The 19,901-nt window shown below is 40.6% G+C and overlaps 1 protein-coding gene across 1 annotated transcript in view; it reads right to left on the bottom strand.

Moving 5' to 3' along the window:
• The window catches only part of Col24a1 (collagen type XXIV alpha 1 chain), a 258,382-nt gene that overhangs the window by 148,915 nt on the left and 89,566 nt on the right, over window positions 1–19,901 (bottom strand). Inside the window, exons 22-24 of the mRNA XM_038311332.1 lie at window positions 13,494–13,547; window positions 3,660–3,713; window positions 1,972–2,016 (exon numbers count right to left, since the gene is read on the bottom strand). Of these exons, the coding sequence (XP_038167260.1) occupies window positions 1,972–2,016; window positions 3,660–3,713; window positions 13,494–13,547 (153 nt within the window). The remainder of the gene's footprint in view (window positions 1–1,971; window positions 2,017–3,659; window positions 3,714–13,493; window positions 13,548–19,901) is intronic.

Below are 19,901 nucleotides of genomic sequence, written 5' to 3'. Positions count from 1 at the left end.
CAAATGGCAGACAATGGGGAGACCATTCTATTTTAAGGGAAGGAGAAAGAGAAGGCCAAAAAATGAGGATGACAGGGAAGTAAGCTGCTATAAAGAGCAAGTTATGAAATAGTAATTTAGAAATAAAAGAAGAAGTGGGCAAGCAAATAGAATGTAACCAAAAGGATAAATATGGAAGCCTGGTAGAGAGCATATGGAGTCACGATGAAGATGAGGAAAAATGGCAAAGACTGGAGTAGGTGTGGGTACCCGCTGATTCGGATTATATTTATTAGGAAGAAAGAGCAAAGAGAAAGAGGATGCTGGCTGGGAAATGAGAGCTTGTGATTGGGAATAAGAAAATGCCAGACCAAGCAAAGGGTGTAACTCCGGTACCTGGCTCCATAAAATAATCCGTTCAGCACTGAGATGGGACAGACTCGCCAGCCTATCATCTCTGTGCTGGTGTGTGTGAGGAGTGACAAGCAAGCTGAGGACTTCCAGCTATCCCGGGGCTTCTCTCTGACTCTGTCCCCTCTGAAGCTGACACAGCCAGCTTGAACTTTCCACCCTTTCAGGTCTATCTGGACTTGAACCTGACCCTACTCCCGCCCTAGGACCTGAGTCATCCTTTCACCTGAATATAGAATCACAAATTTAGCTAGGTGAAATCATTTCGTTTTTCTGATATTGACAGTTGTTCAGCAATCCATTTTGACTAAACCTGCTTGGAAAGTGCCATAAAGGAAACACTCCTTCTCGTTCTCAATGTACAGCTCACTTAAGCACCCCAGGACAGCATAGAATGTCAGACTAAATCTGCGCTGTAGACAATCATCACTGCAGCAGGGACATGTAGAGTCTTTGAAACCAAGCCATTCTGGACGTGGCGATGGCATCATGACATATGGCTCCATTTAAGCTCAGCACGCTCTTTTTTTTTTTTTTTTTTTTTTTTTATGGGAGTAGCCCTGAAAATATACTCTTAAAACCTTATTTTCCTTTTTTTTAATGTTTATTGATTTTTATTGAACTCTACATTTTTTTCTCTGCTCCCCTCCCTACCTTTCCCCTCCTCCCCTTCAACCCTCCCCCAAGGTCCCCACGCTCCCAATTTACTCAGGAGAGCTTGTCTTTTTCTACTTCCCATGTAGATTATATGAAAATAAGGTTTTAGACTTACATAGATCTAAAACCTTATTTTCATATAATATCTTACAGAGTTTTCAGCCTTGGGTTGATTGACATGATATGTTGTCAGCCATCCTAGTTCCCAAATTGATGCTTAACCAACAGAAGGGACATAATACAGATTAGTATAGAGTTTGGTTCTCTTGTTTTCTAGGGAAGTAAGAGGAAAAAAAAAAACTTTGGTATTACTGGGAACCCTTCAAATAATTTACCACTGGGGAAAGTGATAAGTCACAATTAACAATATGGTCAATGGGTCGAGGATTTAGATGGGGTAGTAGAATGCTTACTTAGCAAATTCAGGGTTCTGGGGTCAGCCCTCAGCACTGAAAAATATATCTCAGGAAAAACCCAGTTACCAGCTTAATTTAGCTTGGGGGGATTTTAGGATCATAATGGTTCTAACTTTTGCCTTTAGTTAGTAATTAAAATACTATATTCTTAAAAGCGAAAAATTATTTTAATTATTTTTGAGAATATATATATTACAATTTTCTTCAGCAAACATGAGACAAAATGTTTTTCTTTACCAAAATTATATGATTTAACTTTATAATTAAAAATATTAATCTTTGTTAGATTAAATTTTGAGATAATATAATTCCAACACTTCTCCCTTCCTTTTCCTCCTTCCCGACCTCCCATTGAGACAAGGCCTTTACTATATACCCGAGGCTAGCCTGGGACTTGTTATTATGCCCAGGCAGACCTGTGCTCAGGATCCTTCTGGCCTCCTCCCTAAGGACTGAAGTTGCTAGTGTGCCACCTCATAGGGTTGCGCACCATTTTTGGGATACTTGCCCTTGGTCCTAGTTCTCCAAAGGGTCCAACTGGTCCTTCTTCTCCCTTAAAAACAAATCAGAACAATTCATGGCCTAAAAGAGTGTATACAAATAGAAATCTTTATCCTTTGTATTTATTCTGAAATCTGAACCTTGCTAGGGAATGCAACAAAAATCCTGCTACAACTCTGTCATTCTATAATCCGACCCTCCCATGTTTTAATATTGTGGCAATTAGCCCACCTCAAAAGGAACATGTACCCATGGATTGTTTTTCAAGTTGAGGGATGACACATGTTATATACAGGAAATTAGGAATGGAGGGGCTTAAAGGAAAAGAATCACTGAGATCATTAAAGATCATCTCTAATCTGTTGGTTACACTGAAGTGCAACTCTTCTCATCAGAGATAAAACAACACAAATATTTATGGTATTTTTAACAATCACTTATATAGAACATTGTCTAGGCCCATTTGGTACTTAATTCATTCATCCATCCTCCCTCCCCTTCCTCCTCTTCCTGCTTCTTCTTCTAAGACTGAGTCTGTTGACTTTCCATGGGAGCCCTTACCTGTTGGGAGGAGTGAATGGGGGGCAGAGGGGGAGAGTGGGGGGTAGCAAGAGGAGGGGGTGGGGAGGGAAAACTGTGGATAGAATGTAAAATGAAATTTAAAAAATAAATTAAAATTAAAAAAGATTGAGTCTGCTCTATAGCCCAGACTGGCCTCAAACTTGTGATCCTCCTGAACCATCAGCTTCACAAGTGATGGGATCATAGGTGATGCTGCAATGCCTGACTCAAAGCACAAGTTTTTTGTTTGTTTGTTTGTTTTGTTTTGTTTTGTTTTGGCTGGCCTTGCACTCACAGATATCTGCCTGACTCCACCTCCTGATTTCCGGGATTAAAGGCGTGAGCTACTGCCCCCTAGCTAAATGCACAAGTTTTTAAATTTTAGTCTTGTCTGAGACTCTAAACACACAAAACACATCAGATCCTCCCCAAATTGTGCTTGCTGTCAAACACTGTATTTTTTTACCTAGTTTACAACTACATCCTAGAGTCAAATGAGCTATAATGCCACAAAATGTAAACATCTGGTGCTTCTTGTAAGGGTCAAAACTGAGTGGTGGAAAGAGACGGGAGACAAGCATAATCAGAGACAAGCAATTTCTAGGCATTGTTTTCTAACAAGAAATAAAAGGCACGTATGCTCCATTTTCAAGTACACTGAGGAATGCACTGCTTTTTTCCACCTTTAGATGAATAGTTGGTGTTGTCATGTAGGTTACTGCTCTTGACAGCATGTATAGGCCTCCTCAGCATCACGTGCCTTAAATATTTCATAAACAGACATTTTGCCCAATCCGCAAGTCAATTAAATACAATTTATTAAGTCACATATATAAAATAGTCACAAGTACTAAATATGAGTTCTAGCAATATGTGTTTCATTCTGGATTCAGATTCTTCAAAATTCCATTGGAGACCACTGGAAAAAAAATCACCTAATGAGTTCAGAACTCTATAAAATGATTCCAAATTCCATCCTGTAAGTGCCAACACAAATAATGTGAAATCCATTACAGCAAAAATTGTTCACACTAAGCAAATTCTTTTCATTAAGCAAAAACTGAAGTGTCACAAAAATAAAAAAGGGAAATTCTACAGAAAAACTTGCTGACTAGACATTGGTTTCCTCCATACCTGGGTTCCTTTGAGTCCTGGAGGCCCAGGGGGCCCTCTGCTTCCAAGCTCACCCTAGAAGATCATACAGAAGAGGAAAATCATAAAAATGTTAATCCATTAACCTTTTTATCAGCCAGCATCACCACAAAGCTGGGGATACTATTTGGTACCATTCATTTCTCATTAAGAGTTATCAGTCAAAATGAGACGAGAGGGATGCTGAGCAAAAACTACCAAGTCTCTAGACCATGGAGAAATGCAAGGAATTTGCTTTTAAGCAACATGTTAAGGCTCAAATAATTTGTTCAGTTTCTTGTTTTTCAACTTTCAGATACCTTTTCAGAGAAAGTTTTTCGAATTTAAAGCAACCGGCCTGTTAGTCTGACAATATATGTACACATTACAGAAGTATCCCAGCAGTCTGCTGAGATATTAGTAGAATGTGGCATTTGTTATCCCTGTAAAGGGTCCCTCAACTCCTTCCTTCATGCTGTCAAAATGAGAAGGGCAACTTGCAGAAGAAATGAACTTCATCACCAGGACTTTTAAGACTGTTAAATTCTCTTGTTAACAATAAAACACATTAAAACGCAATTGTTCTCTGAATGAAAGCTTGTTCAAAATACCTAAATACATATGATCTTCCTGTCTACCTAACATCATACAACATCAATTCACCATGACATTCTTCTTTAGATATTTTGTTGGAAATATGCGATGTGTCAGAACAGCTTCAGGTAAAGCCTTCCTAAGAATTTTATTTTGCATAATTTCTTATAATGTTTCTATAACAATTCAAAAGGTTTTTTTAAAAATCTAATTTTCATTGTTGTAAATAACTACATGGAGTCGAACAGTAAATGTGCTGTGGATTTTTAGTTTTTAGTTTTGGAATTCATCAATGATGAGATCTTTCTGTAGACCTTGCTCTTTGTTGGCTGTGCTTTCATGTAAATAAGAAATGGGAAATGGCTGGTTACCTCCAATATATGCATTCTTGCAGGTTTGTTGACATGAATGTTACCAGTCAAGAAACTATGACCCTTATGGTAGCTACACAGTTTTATATAGACTCTTCCTGTTTACCAGAGGAAAGGATGGGCTAGGGAGTGGCAATGAGGATATGCTAATTTATGTTGGCCTAAAATAATAATGCATTTATGACAAAATCACTTTAATTTTCCACATTTGTTCCACCCTTGACCTTACAGTTTGGGGTTAGATGTTTCTAGCCCTGAAAATAATGGTTAAGGTGCAACAGCGACTGAACTTAATTGCCTTATTCAACATTCCTACATACAGCAATTAGTTTAGTGGCGAGCAAGGTTGTCTTTTGTAGAAACAGGGGGAAAAACCCTAAAACTCACACAGAACCAGAAAGGACCCCGAATGTACAAAGTCTTGGAAAGAAAAATGAAGCTGCAATTGTCATGCTTCCTAACCTTAAAAAATCACACAACGATGGCAAAAGCACCAAACTGATCTAGCTGCCATAAGAACATGCAAGATTTAGGACGATAGAATAGAAAACCCAGAAAGAACCCTGCCAAGTCTTCTTTCTATAGATTCTATACAACAAAAAAGGGCCCTCCTGGCAAAAGTTGGGAGCATGGGTGTGGGAGTGGGGGTGAGGTTAGGGGAAGGGGAGAGGGGGAGAGAGAAGGGAAAAGGGAAAGACTGGAGAGTGCTTGGGGGAGTGGGAAGGTGGAGATGGAGGAAGGACAGATATACAAGCAGGGAAGAAGATATCTACATTAAGGGAGCCATTTTAGGGTTGGCAAGATACTTGGCTCTAGAGGGGATCCCAGGTGTTCATGGGGATGTCCCCAGCTAGGTACTTGGGCAGCAGAGTAGAGGGTGCCTGGCCTTGCCCCACTATCACACTGATGATTATCTCGAATATCACCATAGAATCTTTATCTGGTGATGGATGGAAATCGAGACAAAGTCCTTCATCAGAGCAACGGACTGAGCCCCCAAGGTCCAGTTGAAGAACAGAAGGAGGGAGAAGATGAGCAAGGAAGTCAGGAACCCGAGGGGTTGGTCCACCCACTGAGACAGTGTGCCTGTTCTAATGGGAGCTCACCAAATCCAGCTGGACAGGGACTGAATGAGCATGTGATCAAACTGGACTCTCTGAACGTGGCTGAAAATGGGGGCTGACTGAGAATCCATTGATAAAGGCGCTGGGACTTGTTTCTACTGCATGCACTGGCTTTTTGGGTCCCTAGTCTATTTGTCTATTTGGATGCAAAGCTTCCTAGGACTGGATGGGGGCGGGGGCTTGGACTTCCCAAAGGGCAGGGTTCCCTGCCCTCTCTTAAGGAAGGAAGGGAAGGGAGGAGGGGGAGTTGGGGAGCGGGAGGGGAATAAGAGGAGGGGAAGAAGTGTAAATTTTTTTAATGGAAAAATAAAAAAAGGGGGGCTGTCTCTTCAACAGTGTTGAGGAAACTGGTTGTCACAGGATGAAACTGAGCCCTCATTTAATTCCTTACTGGTGGCACATGCAGAGCCAGGCGGATCTCTGTGAGTTTGAGGCCAGCCTGGTCTACAAGAGCTAGTTCCAGGACAGGCTCCAAAGCTACAGAGAAACACTGTCTTGGAAAAAAGAAATCAAATGTGTTATATACAAACAATGCAGTTTTTAGCTTTAAAAAGAAGGAACTCTTGTCACATGCTTCAAGATGGTTGAACCTTGAAGACATGGTAATGAAATAAGCCAGTCACACAATGGCAAATACTGCATGATTCAACTTATATGAGGTACATAACCACAGAAGTCTGTCATCTATTGGCTTTGTCTGGAACTGGCGTGAGGAAGAGCTGGTTTTAAAAGGGTACTTTACTCAAGCAAGAAGAGAAAGTTCTGGAGATCCACCTTAGAACAATTTACTACTCACCAATAAAGCCATTACAGAGATAGAGCATACACTGTAGGTGTGTGCAACACCCACATGCTTGCACACACCCACACCCACCCATCCATCCCCCCCAATTTTCTACAGATTTTTGGGGGATTTATATGCCTTAGTTTTATATTTTTTATATTTGGTATCTGTCACAATCCATTTCCTCCCCTTTTTTGGCAGGACATATCTCTTTCTGTTACCCATGCTGTTTTTTACCATAATTATTATATAAAAGCTCTCTGTCTCCACTTGGCTAAATCCAACCTATTCAACATAAATCCCAGTTTATCTGTGAATCTCTAGGAAACCTGACCACACCGACTATTTTCCTGTTCTAAAACTCCTAGCTACTCACTTCTATGCTGCCTAGTAATTGTGCTTTCGAGTTTTCCCATGTGGAAGACATGTTTCTAGAAGATTATAAATTCCTAGTACAGAAAAGACCACGTCTAAATCTTGTTTTCTAGTTACTGCTTAATATATTGCAAACAGTTAACACAGAAAAAAACTGCTCAATATACAAGCTCAATAAATGTTTCTCAGCTGACTAAACACAGCCTAGAGAACAGAATGGTTAATACAAAAATATGTATATAAAATCTTGATTTAGTGGATGGACTGTAGATGCTCAGGGCTGAGTTGAGGTGATCTATGAGAGTAGTCTGGAGTCTTGCATCTTTCCTTACCAATCTGACTTCCCCCAAAAGATAAACATATGGCATACTGGAGTGGGTCAAGGCAAGAGCTATTTCCACATATTACACAACACAATCTCACAAATGGTGGGGCTCCTCTGCAAGCTTATGGAGACTGTAACACAAGACACAGTAACAGCTGGCTTCCACATTCCTAATTCCTTAGCCAAAGTAGCAACACAGCCATTGAAGCAACAGATACAGTATTCCTGTGTTTACTGAAGAGTGGAGGATATTTATCAGATACTCTTACAGCAACACAAGCCCTTGGAGCAACAGACACAGTATCTGTGCTTACTGAAGAGCAGAGGGTATTTATCAGATACTCTTACTTTCTGCAGAGACCAGCAGAAGATGCAAATTAGCTGATGTTATGGTATTCTTAAAAACAGATTGTCAAATTGAGTGTCTCAGGAAGGCTTACTGAGGAATGTTTGTATACACACACATACACACACACACACAGGGGAGGGAAGGGAGAAGGAGGGAGGGAGGAAGAGAGGGAGCGAGAGAGGGAGGAAGGGAACGAAGGAGGGAGGGATGGAGGGAGGGAACAAGGGAGAGAATGCCACGGACAGTAGAGACATAACTGGCACATGTGTGCAATCCCAGTTTGAGGTTTCCAGTCAACTGGCAGAAAATTAAGAGAAAATAAAAGGCTTCTGAAGTGTTCTTTCCCTGGAAAGAATCCTCCTTTTTGCTGAATAGAACAACCATTTCTTTCAAATATAGGGTGTATGGTTTTTTTCTTTATAAAATACTTATTTATTTATTTCATGTTTACAGGCGCTTGCCTGCATTATGTATGCAGATCAAATATGTGCACCTTGTGCCCACCAAGGACACAGAGGGTCTTGAGATGCCCTGAAACTTGACTTACACATGGTTGTTAGCCACAATATGGGTGCTGGGTATAAAACCTGGGTCCTCTGCAAAAGCAGCAAGTGCTTTTAGTCCCCGAGACATCTCTCCAGCACTTACATGATTTTCTTGATGATTATATCAATACAGTTTTAGTAATTTACACTATTGCCTCTTTCTAAACAAGACAAGTAATAAAAATCAAGGAAGTTTAAGGATGCTTCTATGATAGGATATACATTGCTTAAGAGGCACATCATACTTATGGCATAAGTATGTTTGACTTTGTTTTTCCTATTTCTAGAAAAGTTTCAAGACAAAGGAGAAAGACCAAGAATACAGATCTCTAATTCTTAAAACACAAAGTCATATTATTTTTACTATTACATTTTCTAGTTCTTTTGATAAAAATCATGGTGCCTAAAAGTCGTTTTAAATGTCAGTAATGTATATAAAATAGTTGCACATTGTTGGTGTTAATGAATCTATAACTTCATATCTACCAAATAAATACCTTTAGAAAAAATACTCCAAAAAGCAACAATTACTCATTGCCAGTTCAACCACTGGTTTAGCTTTCAGGCCTTTGGTCAACTTTAAAAGGGGTGTGTGTGTGTGTGTGTGTGTGTGTGTGTGTGTGTGTGTGTATGCACATACACACACATGTATGCTAAGACATGCATGTGAAAATCAGAAGAGAGCTCGTGGGAGTTCGCTCTGTCCTTTGTACATCTGGTGTGTGATTGAATCTGGGTTTCCATGTTTGATATCAGGTGCCTTTACCCCCTGAGCCATCTGGAAGAACCATTGACCCATTTTAACATTTTTCTCCATTACTTTATTTTATTTACAAGTGTGTGGGGGCAGTCTGTGTTTCTGTATGTGTACCATGAACACACAGGTACTGAAGGAGGCAGAAGGTGGCATCAAAATTCTCTGAAATTGTTACAAGTGGTTGTAGGTGCTGAGGACCAAACCTGAGTTCTCTGCAAGAGCAGCAAGTGCTCTTACCTGCTGAGCCAGCTCCCCAGTCCCCATTTTTAACACTTCAATTGTAAGCCTAAAAAAACTACCTAGAACAAACTTCTTAAGATGACCATTGCAACCATATTAAAAAGGGTCAACTGACTTTAGTTCTTTTCTCTGCCACCAAACAAGTGAAGCAGGATCCCCAAGCTGGTGCAATATGGCTCTTCACCAAGCATGGCATTCATCCTAACATGTCAAGGTCGCCAATTATCTCCTGATTTCTAAAGGCAGAATCTGTTGCTCGACCTTCGAGTCTCTCACAGCACACCATTATAATAATTTATTTATTTGTTTATGTGTATATATGGTGTGTGTACCTGCATGAGTTTATTTGCACCATATATGCGTGGGAACCCACAGAGACCAGGAGGGGGCATAAGGTCCCCTGGAACTAAAGGAACAGGCCATTGTGGGCTGTCACTTGGGTGCTGGGAACTGAATCTGGGTCCTCGGCAATATCAGCAATCTTTCTTAACCATTCACCTATTTCTCCAGCCCATGCCATCCTTTTATATCATCTTTTCTTTAGTTTATGGTAACTTCTTTTTATCTTCCTGGCTAAATTAGAACTCCGTCCACAAGAGGCATTGTAGTTACACAACGGTTACTATTTCACATTTATTACCTGACATAACACTAAAAAGCAGCTCAATATGAATGGAATGAATGAACTATTGAGTTAATGAACAAACAAATAAAGATGCTCACGTTCAGGTTCCTAAGCAGAGAAAGGCTGGAGTAGACAGGAGACACCTTAACGCAATTCTCTATACTGTCTGTCTCTCTTACCTTCTTAGGTCTCCGTTTTACCCTGGTTTACTGATGGCTATTATTTTATGTGTCAAAGTAAGTACCCTGTCATACTCATCCAGGTCTTCAAATTCTCCCAGGTTCCCTATTTAAATTCCCCTTTAAAGTTCAGCAACAAGAAACCCAAATCTAAGTCTTGGTTTTACCTCCTGTCTCTCTTTCTCTCATCACATTCCTCTAGTTATCAAGTTACTTTTTTTGTCTTTTTTATACCTATCTTTAAAGTGACTTTCACCCGTATCCAGTCAATAAAATCAGATTTAATACATGGTGATAGTTGCTTGATAGAGGTTTTTTAGGAACACAGGGAAAATAGCTAACTTAGATATTGACATTGTTGTATGTGATACGCAGATACTGACTGGATGATGAATGTGAACAAAGGTTGCATCCTGAAGAAAAAAGCTATGAGATTTGAACAAGCACAGCATGGTTTGTTAATCTATAGGGTTTGGCACGGATGATGTTTTTGAAAAGCAATGATCAGTGTGAGGGTATGCTGCCAGTTAGGGTCAGAGTGTAAAGAACCATGTGTTAAAGCAAAGACATGCAAGCCTTCACAGACGTGCATGGCCGATATCGTAAGGATTCGAGCTGTGGCAGGCTGTGATGTATACTTTCCACAGATTTTTTCCTCTGGCGTCGTCACTGTGGGTTTGAAGGGATGCCAGGTTGGAGACAGGGAGGGTAACAGGAGGTCTACCCCACTAATCCTGGATAGAAATGAAGAGGGCCTAGGCTACAACATTGGCAGCGAACACAGTTTCAAAAGTAAAGCGGGGAAATTTTGAGTCAAGGAGAAACGGTAAAAGGTTATAATTGATGGCCCAACGCTGTGCTGCTCGGAACTCCGGAGAGGAGTTGATGCAAAGCATATGTGGGGCGCATACGTGCAGAGGAACACTTCACGGCCGTGGAGGGAAGTGAAAAACGTTGGTGGGTGGCAGGTGAGGCTGCCAGGTAAAACACAGGATGTGCACTCACATTTGAATTTCAGATAAACAGCGAGTGACATTTAGTTTAAATACTTTCCAAACACTGCTGCTCCGTTCCCTCACAAGTTTCCCTTCCCCGAATGCCACACAGACACACTCGTCCGCCTCTCAAACTCCTCGTTCATCACGTTGGTTCAAGTGTCACCTTTCCAGCAACTGTGCATCCCCTTCTCCATGGTTATGACAAGGGTTTCTATGCTTGTATAGACTGTACAGTTCTCTGTGGGGTGTGTGTTTGTGCACGTGTGTGCGCGTGTGCGTGTGCGTGTGGGAGCTAGAGGATGCTGTTGGGTATCTCCCTCAATCATATTTCACCTTATTTTTCTTTGAGATAGGGTCTCCAACTGAACCTGGAGGTTGCCAATTGGCTGGAATGGTTGGAAATGAGTCCCAGGTGTTCCTGCTTCTCTACCCCACCCAAGTTGTTCTATGGGCATTGGGGATCTGAAATTTCCTGCATGTGCATCAGAGACTTTATCCAGAATACCATCTCTCCAATCCCCGGCTCGTAAAGCTCTTGAAAACGTAGACTGGGGCTTTTCAATTTAGAGTCTAGCACAGTGGCTCCCACCTGGGAGTCACCCAATAAATGTTTGTTAAATGGATAAATGTTCTATTTCAGATTCCTATTATTTCCCCAGGCCTATCCCCACTAGTATGTCCTGTGCTCTGGCCCAGTCCGGTGAGTCTGATCTCTTAAATGGGAGCCTCATGCACTCACCCCATCTTCAGATAGAGCATGGGATCCATACTTAGTGCTCAGACAGTCTGAGAACCCCCGGTCCTATGCCTTCGTTACACCTCTAGGCTTGGACAAGGAAGCACATCTTTGCCTGGTTGGTACCTCCCTTATTAATTCTTATAATGAAAAAACCTATTATTATTATTATTATTATTGCTGTTGTGTTCTCTCTTGTTCTCTCTCTCTCTCTCTCTCTCTCTCTCTCTCTCTCTCTCTCTCTCTCTCTCTCTCTCTGTGTGTGTGTGTGTGTGTGCAGGTGCCTAGGAGGCTAGAGGCATTGGATCCCCCTACAGCTAGAGTTACAGGTCACTATAAGTTACCCGATATGGGTTTTTGGGATCAAACTTGGGCTCTCTGTAGGAGCAGTACATGCTCTTAACCAACTGCTGAGCCATCTCTCCAGCCTACTGTCTAGATTTCTGTAGTTCCTCTCTTTCTTTGCCTTCAATTTCTTCCTAGTTTAAACTATTCTTTAAATTGACTTAAGGGCTAGCTTCTAAAGACACAAACCAGATGGTATATTTGTTACTTAAATATCTTTGATCACTCCCTGATGCCTATAAGATAGACACTGTGGTCTGATCATGAGTGTTCCCAACTATGTGATCCCCAAACTAAGTGGTGAAGAACCCAGACTCGGCAGTTACCTCTTTGTTAAAGCCCTAGCCATGCTATTTTATAGTTATGTGTCTGAGTAAATATCTTCTTTTTCCATTTTGAAACGTTTCCATTTCATGGCATTCACATGTGTGTTCCTGTACATGCCATGGTGAACATGTGGATGGAGGAAGAAACCTTTTGTGGATCTGGTCTTTCCTTCCACCATGGAGGTTTGGAGCTTAGGCTCTGGTAGTCAGGCTTTGTGCCGTTCCCATGGAGCCTTCTCTCTGTCCCTTAAGGGACTGTCTTAATATCTGTGGCATTTGTAAATGAGGGTACTGTCCACCTTATGTAAAACTAAAGTAATCCCATTTCAGTAGAACATGGCACGGTATCATCCAACAACACAGCACACAGACAGACACAGCTGTTATCAACATCTGTCCAGCCTTTACTGTCTGCTTCCCTCTCCATCTACACTCACTCTTTCCACTTAAGCTTGATCTCTTTGACTCCTCCACCCTCCAGTTCCAGACTTCGTCACTCCACGGCTCTATTTCTATACTAGTTGATGATGGCCAGCCTGCATGGCACCTGGGGCATGCCTTGATGCTGAAGCTTTCGATGCTGAATTCCTGGCACACACAGAGCAGCATCCTTGTGCACACACAGCAGCAGCAGGAATTGGGGTGAGGATGCTCTTGTGTTAAGTCAAGGCTCTGGGACACTGCAAGCTTTCTTACATGGAAGAACAGGCATTTTATCAGTGCTGAAACCTTCCGGTCCTCAGAAATTCCTCTCCCATTTACTGTCTACTGTGATTTTTAAGAGTTGTTCTCATTACTTTTATCTTCTCTAAAATATTCTTTGGACTAAAATTTATGATTTTCAAATATTATCCTTCTAGTAACTATAATAAACCTAGAAAATCATTTAAAACTGACTGGATTCTGAGCTCAAGGTGCTTAATTACCGACAATTCTGGTATTCTTAAGACTTTTCCCTACACATTCTAAGAATTTATTATTTTTTATAACTTTTAAAATTGATTTTATTGAGATATACATTTTCTCTGCTTCCCTCCCTGCCTCTCTCCTTCCCTTTAACCCTCTCCCATGTACAGTGGTGATCATAGCTGCCTTCCATGCTAGGAATTTAAATGAGAAAATGCTAGGTTTCTACATCCAGTATGATTTTTATTTGCTTTTTACCTTTGGTCCTTCAGGTCCATTTTGTCCAGGAACCCCAATATCTCCTGGAAAACCCTGGTAGATGTAAAAAGGCAGAGAGTTTATTTCACAGTAAATGACCTGAACCCTATTAAACATAAGCCCCTCCTTTGTCTGTATCCCATGCCCAATTAAAGCAATCTATATTCAAAACCCAACATTAATGATTATTACACAACTGTTCCACACTGGGCTAAAAAACTCGGTATCCTAAAAAAAAGAGATGTACTTTATTAATAAGAATGACTTTATTAATAATCTCCAGGCTTAAAGGAATCGCTGGGGTCCTGTTTAGGAGAAAGAGAAAGACACGCCCTCCCAACATTGTGCCAGACACAGCTATCAGGGAGTAAAGGAATGCACGTTGTAAGACTCTCAGTTCAACATGAAGTTTTCTTAAGTGCAGACACAATTCACTTCTATGTAGTTTAAAAAAATCATCCACTTACACACAGGATGTCAATCTGGTTTGCGTCAGATCTACCCGTCTATCAGAGAATACCAGACTTGATGGCCTATATTTAGCCCTCTAAGTATATGTTTATGTTCCCTCATTTCCGTCTTACCGATACTCACTAATAATTAGTTTCACAAAATTTCGTCTGTGCGTGTATGAGCATCAAATCATAATTTCACCCTTGGAAATTATATTAGCCATCTAAAGCACTTGATTTCCAAAATAAAGTGCTTCAGACTGTTAACTGAAGTCCACACTGGGGAAAGGCCTGGGTTGTTGCTCTAAAATTGTGAGGCTGAAATACCTTCTGATATAACAAATCAGAACACAGTACCGAATGCTCAGTTTCAAACAACATCATCATCACTAGGCTGTTCCTTTGTTGGTTAAGTCACCAATGAAGAAAGTCCATTTTCCAATGACACAGACCAGGTGAGAAAGGCTCATGACTCAGTAGTTGTTAAAGGAAAGAAAGCTTCGGGTGGAAGATAATTGTCACCAAGTAAAGATAGCCCTGTGGAGCGATAAATATGCTGGGACTAAAAATCAGAACAAGTGAGAGGAGGAGCAAAACTGACTCCCTGAAGCTCATTCTGCGTAGAAGAACAGAGATGCCAACATGGGTTCTTCTGATCTGGTAAGGACTTACCACAGGTCTGACTTTCAAGGGTCGTGGGATAGCTGACACAGATTTATGGATTTTTTTTAAATGACTAAAGGCACCAGGTGAACCTATGCTATCATTTGTATTCATGCATATGTAAAATTATATTCACCTAATGATTTCAAGTCTTCGTTCTCAAATAAATTATGTTTATTGGGAAGAGTCCCTATGGCCTTGAAGCAATACACCTGTCTTCTAGTTCTTGCTGAGATACTTGCTAGTTGAACTCCATATCTTATCCAGTCCACGCCACCCCTCACCCTACATTCAGTACTTGAATGAATATTACCTGGAGTTCCAAGCCAAAGGGTGGTTTTATGCTCCCCCTTCAAATACTTCTTTCTCTTCTCCTAAAACCCTCACAGCACAAAGGAAGTTAGCAGTGTTTGCCTGCTTTTATTGTTCACATCGGACTGTAAACTCCTGGGGTACTTCATGTGTTTCCCAGTGCCGTACTCCCAGCAAGTACTCTGACATCTGGTGTGCAGTAATGGCTTTTAAAAGGTTTGTTGTTGTTGTTATTGTTGAGACTGACTTCTTTTGAAAAAGAGGACAGCATGTACTGTGGCTACTTGCATTCTGGGTCTCTGTTTACAACCAGCCAGAACACTGGATCAGAGCACCCTCACAGATACATTCATGGCTTGTCCATTTTCCAGGTGCCCCCAGAACAAGTTATCATAGCAGCAATCGAGAAAGCACTGAGGCAAGAGTCATTTTAAAATAACCCTTAAGGTGCTTGGATAGGATTCTACAAGCCAAATATCTAGGGAGGGGATTTTTTTCAATGGGGAGAAAAATTGGGTTAAATTTAACCACAATAAATATATTAAAATTCATAAGTTCAAATACATCAACTTCACAAATTGTCCATGTGTAGAGGGTAAAGAGAAGTTAATCTATCACCTGGAGAAGCGAGCACGAAAATCAACAATCACCATCCATTTGCCTTTGCTCATATTCTCTACCACTTTCATCCAAATAGTAGGGGAGAGGATTCAGTCCTCTCCCAAGGAGATGGGGGCAGCCAGCCCTCCCCACAAAGAAATGGGAACGCAAGAAGATCTGTTTTTCACCCCCTCAGATTATCTCATAGACTTGGAACTGAGCTCAAGCCTACAGTAGCACCTCACATACACATACATACACAAAATGACAAGACGTGTGTTTACTGACGGAAGAACACAGGCTGACCAGCGGACTTGCCAAAACAAGCAAAACAAACCTCCACATGGTCAGAACCCTGTCACATGACTAGCAATTTTTAAGAAAAACAAAAATCAAGGAACATGCAAAACTATACCATGAGACTATAATCAACACAAAGTGTGAAGATGCTGTAAATCAAACGGTGGGGTGAGTCCACATCTAGTTATAAGGGGGGAAAGAACAGAGACTGAACTTAGAGGCTGAAAGACACAGCAAATTTACAAACCAAAGCAAGACACAAGAAGGCTTTGGGAGGCAACAAGTGATTCTGCGTTAGCCTTACAGTACGTACAGGGACGTAGGTCTGAAATTAGTGTGTGATGCACACTCATCTTACAGCCTCTTGTTTGATTTTACAATAAAACTAACAAAATTAGTGAGGTAAATGAACCTCACTAGGTAAACACAGGTAGTTCAACACAAGTTGTCTGCTGTTTGTGATATATGTGAACACCTGCATCCTTCATGAGTCCAAATATCAACAGAATACTTTAAAGAGACAAAGTGTGACAGACAAAGAGAGCGGGACCAGAGATGTCACCAATTCAAACCTCATATTTGAGTTAAGTAAGTTGAATGTTTCAAAATTAAGCATTTACTGAGAATGTTTCAAAGTTAAGAGTTTATTGAAAAATCTCAGAAACATATCACACAATTATTAGAAGGAAAAAAAATCTCTATGTCCTTCCCACATGGGCAAGCTTAGAAACTTGGCCAATGAATGTTTTCATTATTTTAAGTATTCATAGCTGGACTACTCTCAAGTAGAGAGCTTGCCACTTAAATAGTACATTAACCAGTTAAGTGGGTCAGCTGAGTTTTAATGATAACACCCAGAGAGAAACTTTTAATGTTAAAATTAACTGCTCAATCTGTATTGCCACCAATGGACATGGGTATGCAGGCCAAACGGTGAGATGTCAGAGACCTTAGACGCAAAAAACTGAAAGTGTATATGTAGGGCCAAGACTTACTTCTAAAAATCATATTGGCAGACAAATCTACAATAAGAAAAGCAAAGAACAAAAATCTGGTACGGATGCCCCAACTTATTGTTTTGAATTTAAAATAACAGGAAGTCAGAAGAGTTTCCTCGCACAGACAGCGTCCCCGGGTCAGTTATAACATCACACTTGAAAGCAGGGTGGCTTAGTGAGGAGGAGTGGAGGGGGAGGAGGACAGGGAGGGACAGCCTGACTCCTGGTGCTTTCTTAACACAAAGTCTGATCACAGCTTGTTACTGAGAAGCAGAAACATGAAGTAGCTTTAAAAATAATAAGTGCAAATGTGGCTTCTATTTTCGGAGCCTCCGCATCTGTTTGCTGGACAGAGAGTGATTCCGTGTTCTCTCCAGTAAAAACAAAGTTTTATTATTCTCTAATCACTCGAGGCTGGAGACTAATTCACATGCATTTTTATAGCAAAACCTGGGAACCAAGGTGCTAGCAGATTGTATTCGTTTCCTAGGAAATCATAAAAGTGAAATACTGCCTTCTTACTTAGTGGTAGCCAAAAGCTCAACAAACCAGTTTCCTAAGAAGGTAAATATACGGCGTTTTAGGGCACACATTGACATTTTGAATAGCTTTTCAATAGGACTAATATATTCCTGCTTTTTATTAAGATCTATATTTCTTCCAATTATAAAGTACAAGTAGATAAACAACAAACCAAAGTAAATCTAATGGCTGAGTTAATGACAATCAATCACAAGATGGAACAAACTGTTTGAACCCCAAGTGGCTAATGCTAAATGAAAAAAGCCACACAGAAGAGGAGCATAAAATGTGAGTCATTTATAAGAAAACTTTGGAAAATACGGATTAATGTAGAGTGATGAAAAGAATGTATCCTATGGTAGAAAGGAGCAAGAAGAATAGAGGAAAAATAAAACATAAAACATCATAAAGACGCAACTGCTGGTGTTGGTAGATATATGTTGTTTTGACTTACAGTTTTATCATAAATTTTCCATAAACTATTCAGTTGGATAGTTTAATATTTGGAATTTATTCCATATCAGTTATACCTCAATAAGTCTTTGCTGTTGTTTAAGGAATTGGTGTTGGGTACTGTGATGGATAATACTGATCACTAACTTCACAGAATCTGGAATCACCAGGAGACATGACTCTGAGCACACCTTGTGAGAGACATTTCTGTTAGTCTCTGGGCATGCTCGTGAAGGAATGCCCTGATCAGGTAAACTGAGGAGGAGAGAACGGCCTTCACTGCGGCTGACACCATTCCACAGGGTCCTGGATTGCACAGAGAGGAGGGAGCTAGCTGAGCGTGAGCATCATTTTGCCTCTGCAGATGCAATGTGGTCATCCATGGCTTCTCTGCCATGGCTGGCTGTGTCCTTGAGCTGGCGCCCAGATGATCATTTCTCCTGGAAAGTGCTTTTGTTGGAGTTTTTGTTTTGTTTTGTTTTTATGATGGCAACAGGAATGGTAACTAATTCAGGTATTTACATACCTATTTGCCATGGTAGGCAACCATTGTGATCTTTAGAAAAGGCAGAATTCACTCACTAAATTAGTACTTGGGTAAGATCCACAGACTTTAGATTCGGATTATTGTTAAGGTAAGTAGTATTCTTGACTATAATAATATCTTGAAAACAAAGTTTGTATTTTGGATAATTTGGGATTTTTCTGCTATTTTTTCATGATAGTTTTAAAATATTACAAATTGGGAGAGGCAAGGAGGGGAGCAGAGAAAAATGTAGAGCTCAATAAAAATCAATTTAAAAATATTACAAATTGTCCTAGATGATATTTTGACGACTTAACACCATTGAAATTTTAACTCCCATAGATTTTACTTGCTACTCCTTGTTGTGTTTTAATTACACAGAACAGAGTATGATTCGGATTATATTTAATCATCTGAGCAGCTCTGAAATTTAAGCACATAGAGATGAATGGGGTCTTTTATTAAGAAAATAGTCACACAATAAAACAATGATAAAACATGATAAAAAGCAACATGTAGATTATAAATTTATACAAGGAAGTAAGCTAAAGCTTAGTCTGAACTGACTCAGAATTAAAAATGAATCCTTTTGTGTGTCAGTTTGGGCACATGTGTGTGGTCAGCAGACAGCTTTGCATGTTCTTCCTCAAGCGCCATCTGCCTTTGTTCCTTAGAGACAGGCTTCTTGTAAAGTAAGGTAGGCTGGCTGGCCAGGGACCCAAGAAAGTCTTCATCAGTCTCTGGGACCAGATTCAAGCCCTGGGTGCTTTCTGGGCAAGTACTTCATCATTTAGGCCACGGCCCAGCCTCACTAGTTCTAACTTAGATAATTATATTGTTACATAGTTTCAAACGTTATCCTTTGTCCAAAAATAAACAAGAAGACAAAAACATAGCCTAGTTTCTATGGAGAGGATTGCAACTTTACATTTTCAAATGAGAGAGGGAGAGAAAGAGAGAAAGAGAGGGAGAGGGGGAGGGGGAGGGGGGGAGGGAGGGAAAGAGGGGGGGAGGGAGGGAAAGAGGGTGGGAGGGAGGGAGGGAGAGAGAGAGAGAGAGAGAGAGAGAGAGAGAGAGAGAGAGAGAGAGAGAGAGAGAGAGAGAGAGAGAGAGAGAGAGACCCAGGATTCAGAGGATTTTGTTCCTCTGCATTTTAGGAAACACGTGTCATGTCAGCAATATGGTTAGTCCAGCAGGGAAGTAATGATCTTAAAAGGAGGATTAAATGGGCTCTTTCTGAATGAGAATAAGCCATCCAAAAGTTAATGCCAACAAAAATATTTGATAAGGCGAAGGTAACAAAGTTGTTTTCCCAGTGAAGTATAGGAACCAAACTGAAGCTAAGAGAGGGAGCTGCGGCTAACGCAGGAGCTCCTCCCTCCCCAGGGAAAACCACATGCAGAAACTATCAGCTTCTGCCAAGAGAGAGGCAGAGTGAAGACCCCACTGAGATAGCCGCTCCTCTTTCATCCACCCTTTCCTGCTTTAGATCTAGAATTCCTTCAAAACCAGGTTGTTTTCATTACGGTATTTTTGAAAAGTTTTACAATTGATTACCCCTCGCCATGTATTTTCCTCTTTT

This window comes from Arvicola amphibius, chromosome 14 (assembly GCF_903992535.2).
Source record: "Arvicola amphibius chromosome 14, mArvAmp1.2, whole genome shotgun sequence".
In the NCBI taxonomy this organism is placed as follows: Eukaryota; Metazoa; Chordata; class Mammalia; order Rodentia; family Cricetidae; genus Arvicola; species Arvicola amphibius.
This window is presented reverse-complemented; position numbering and strand designations above follow the sequence as displayed.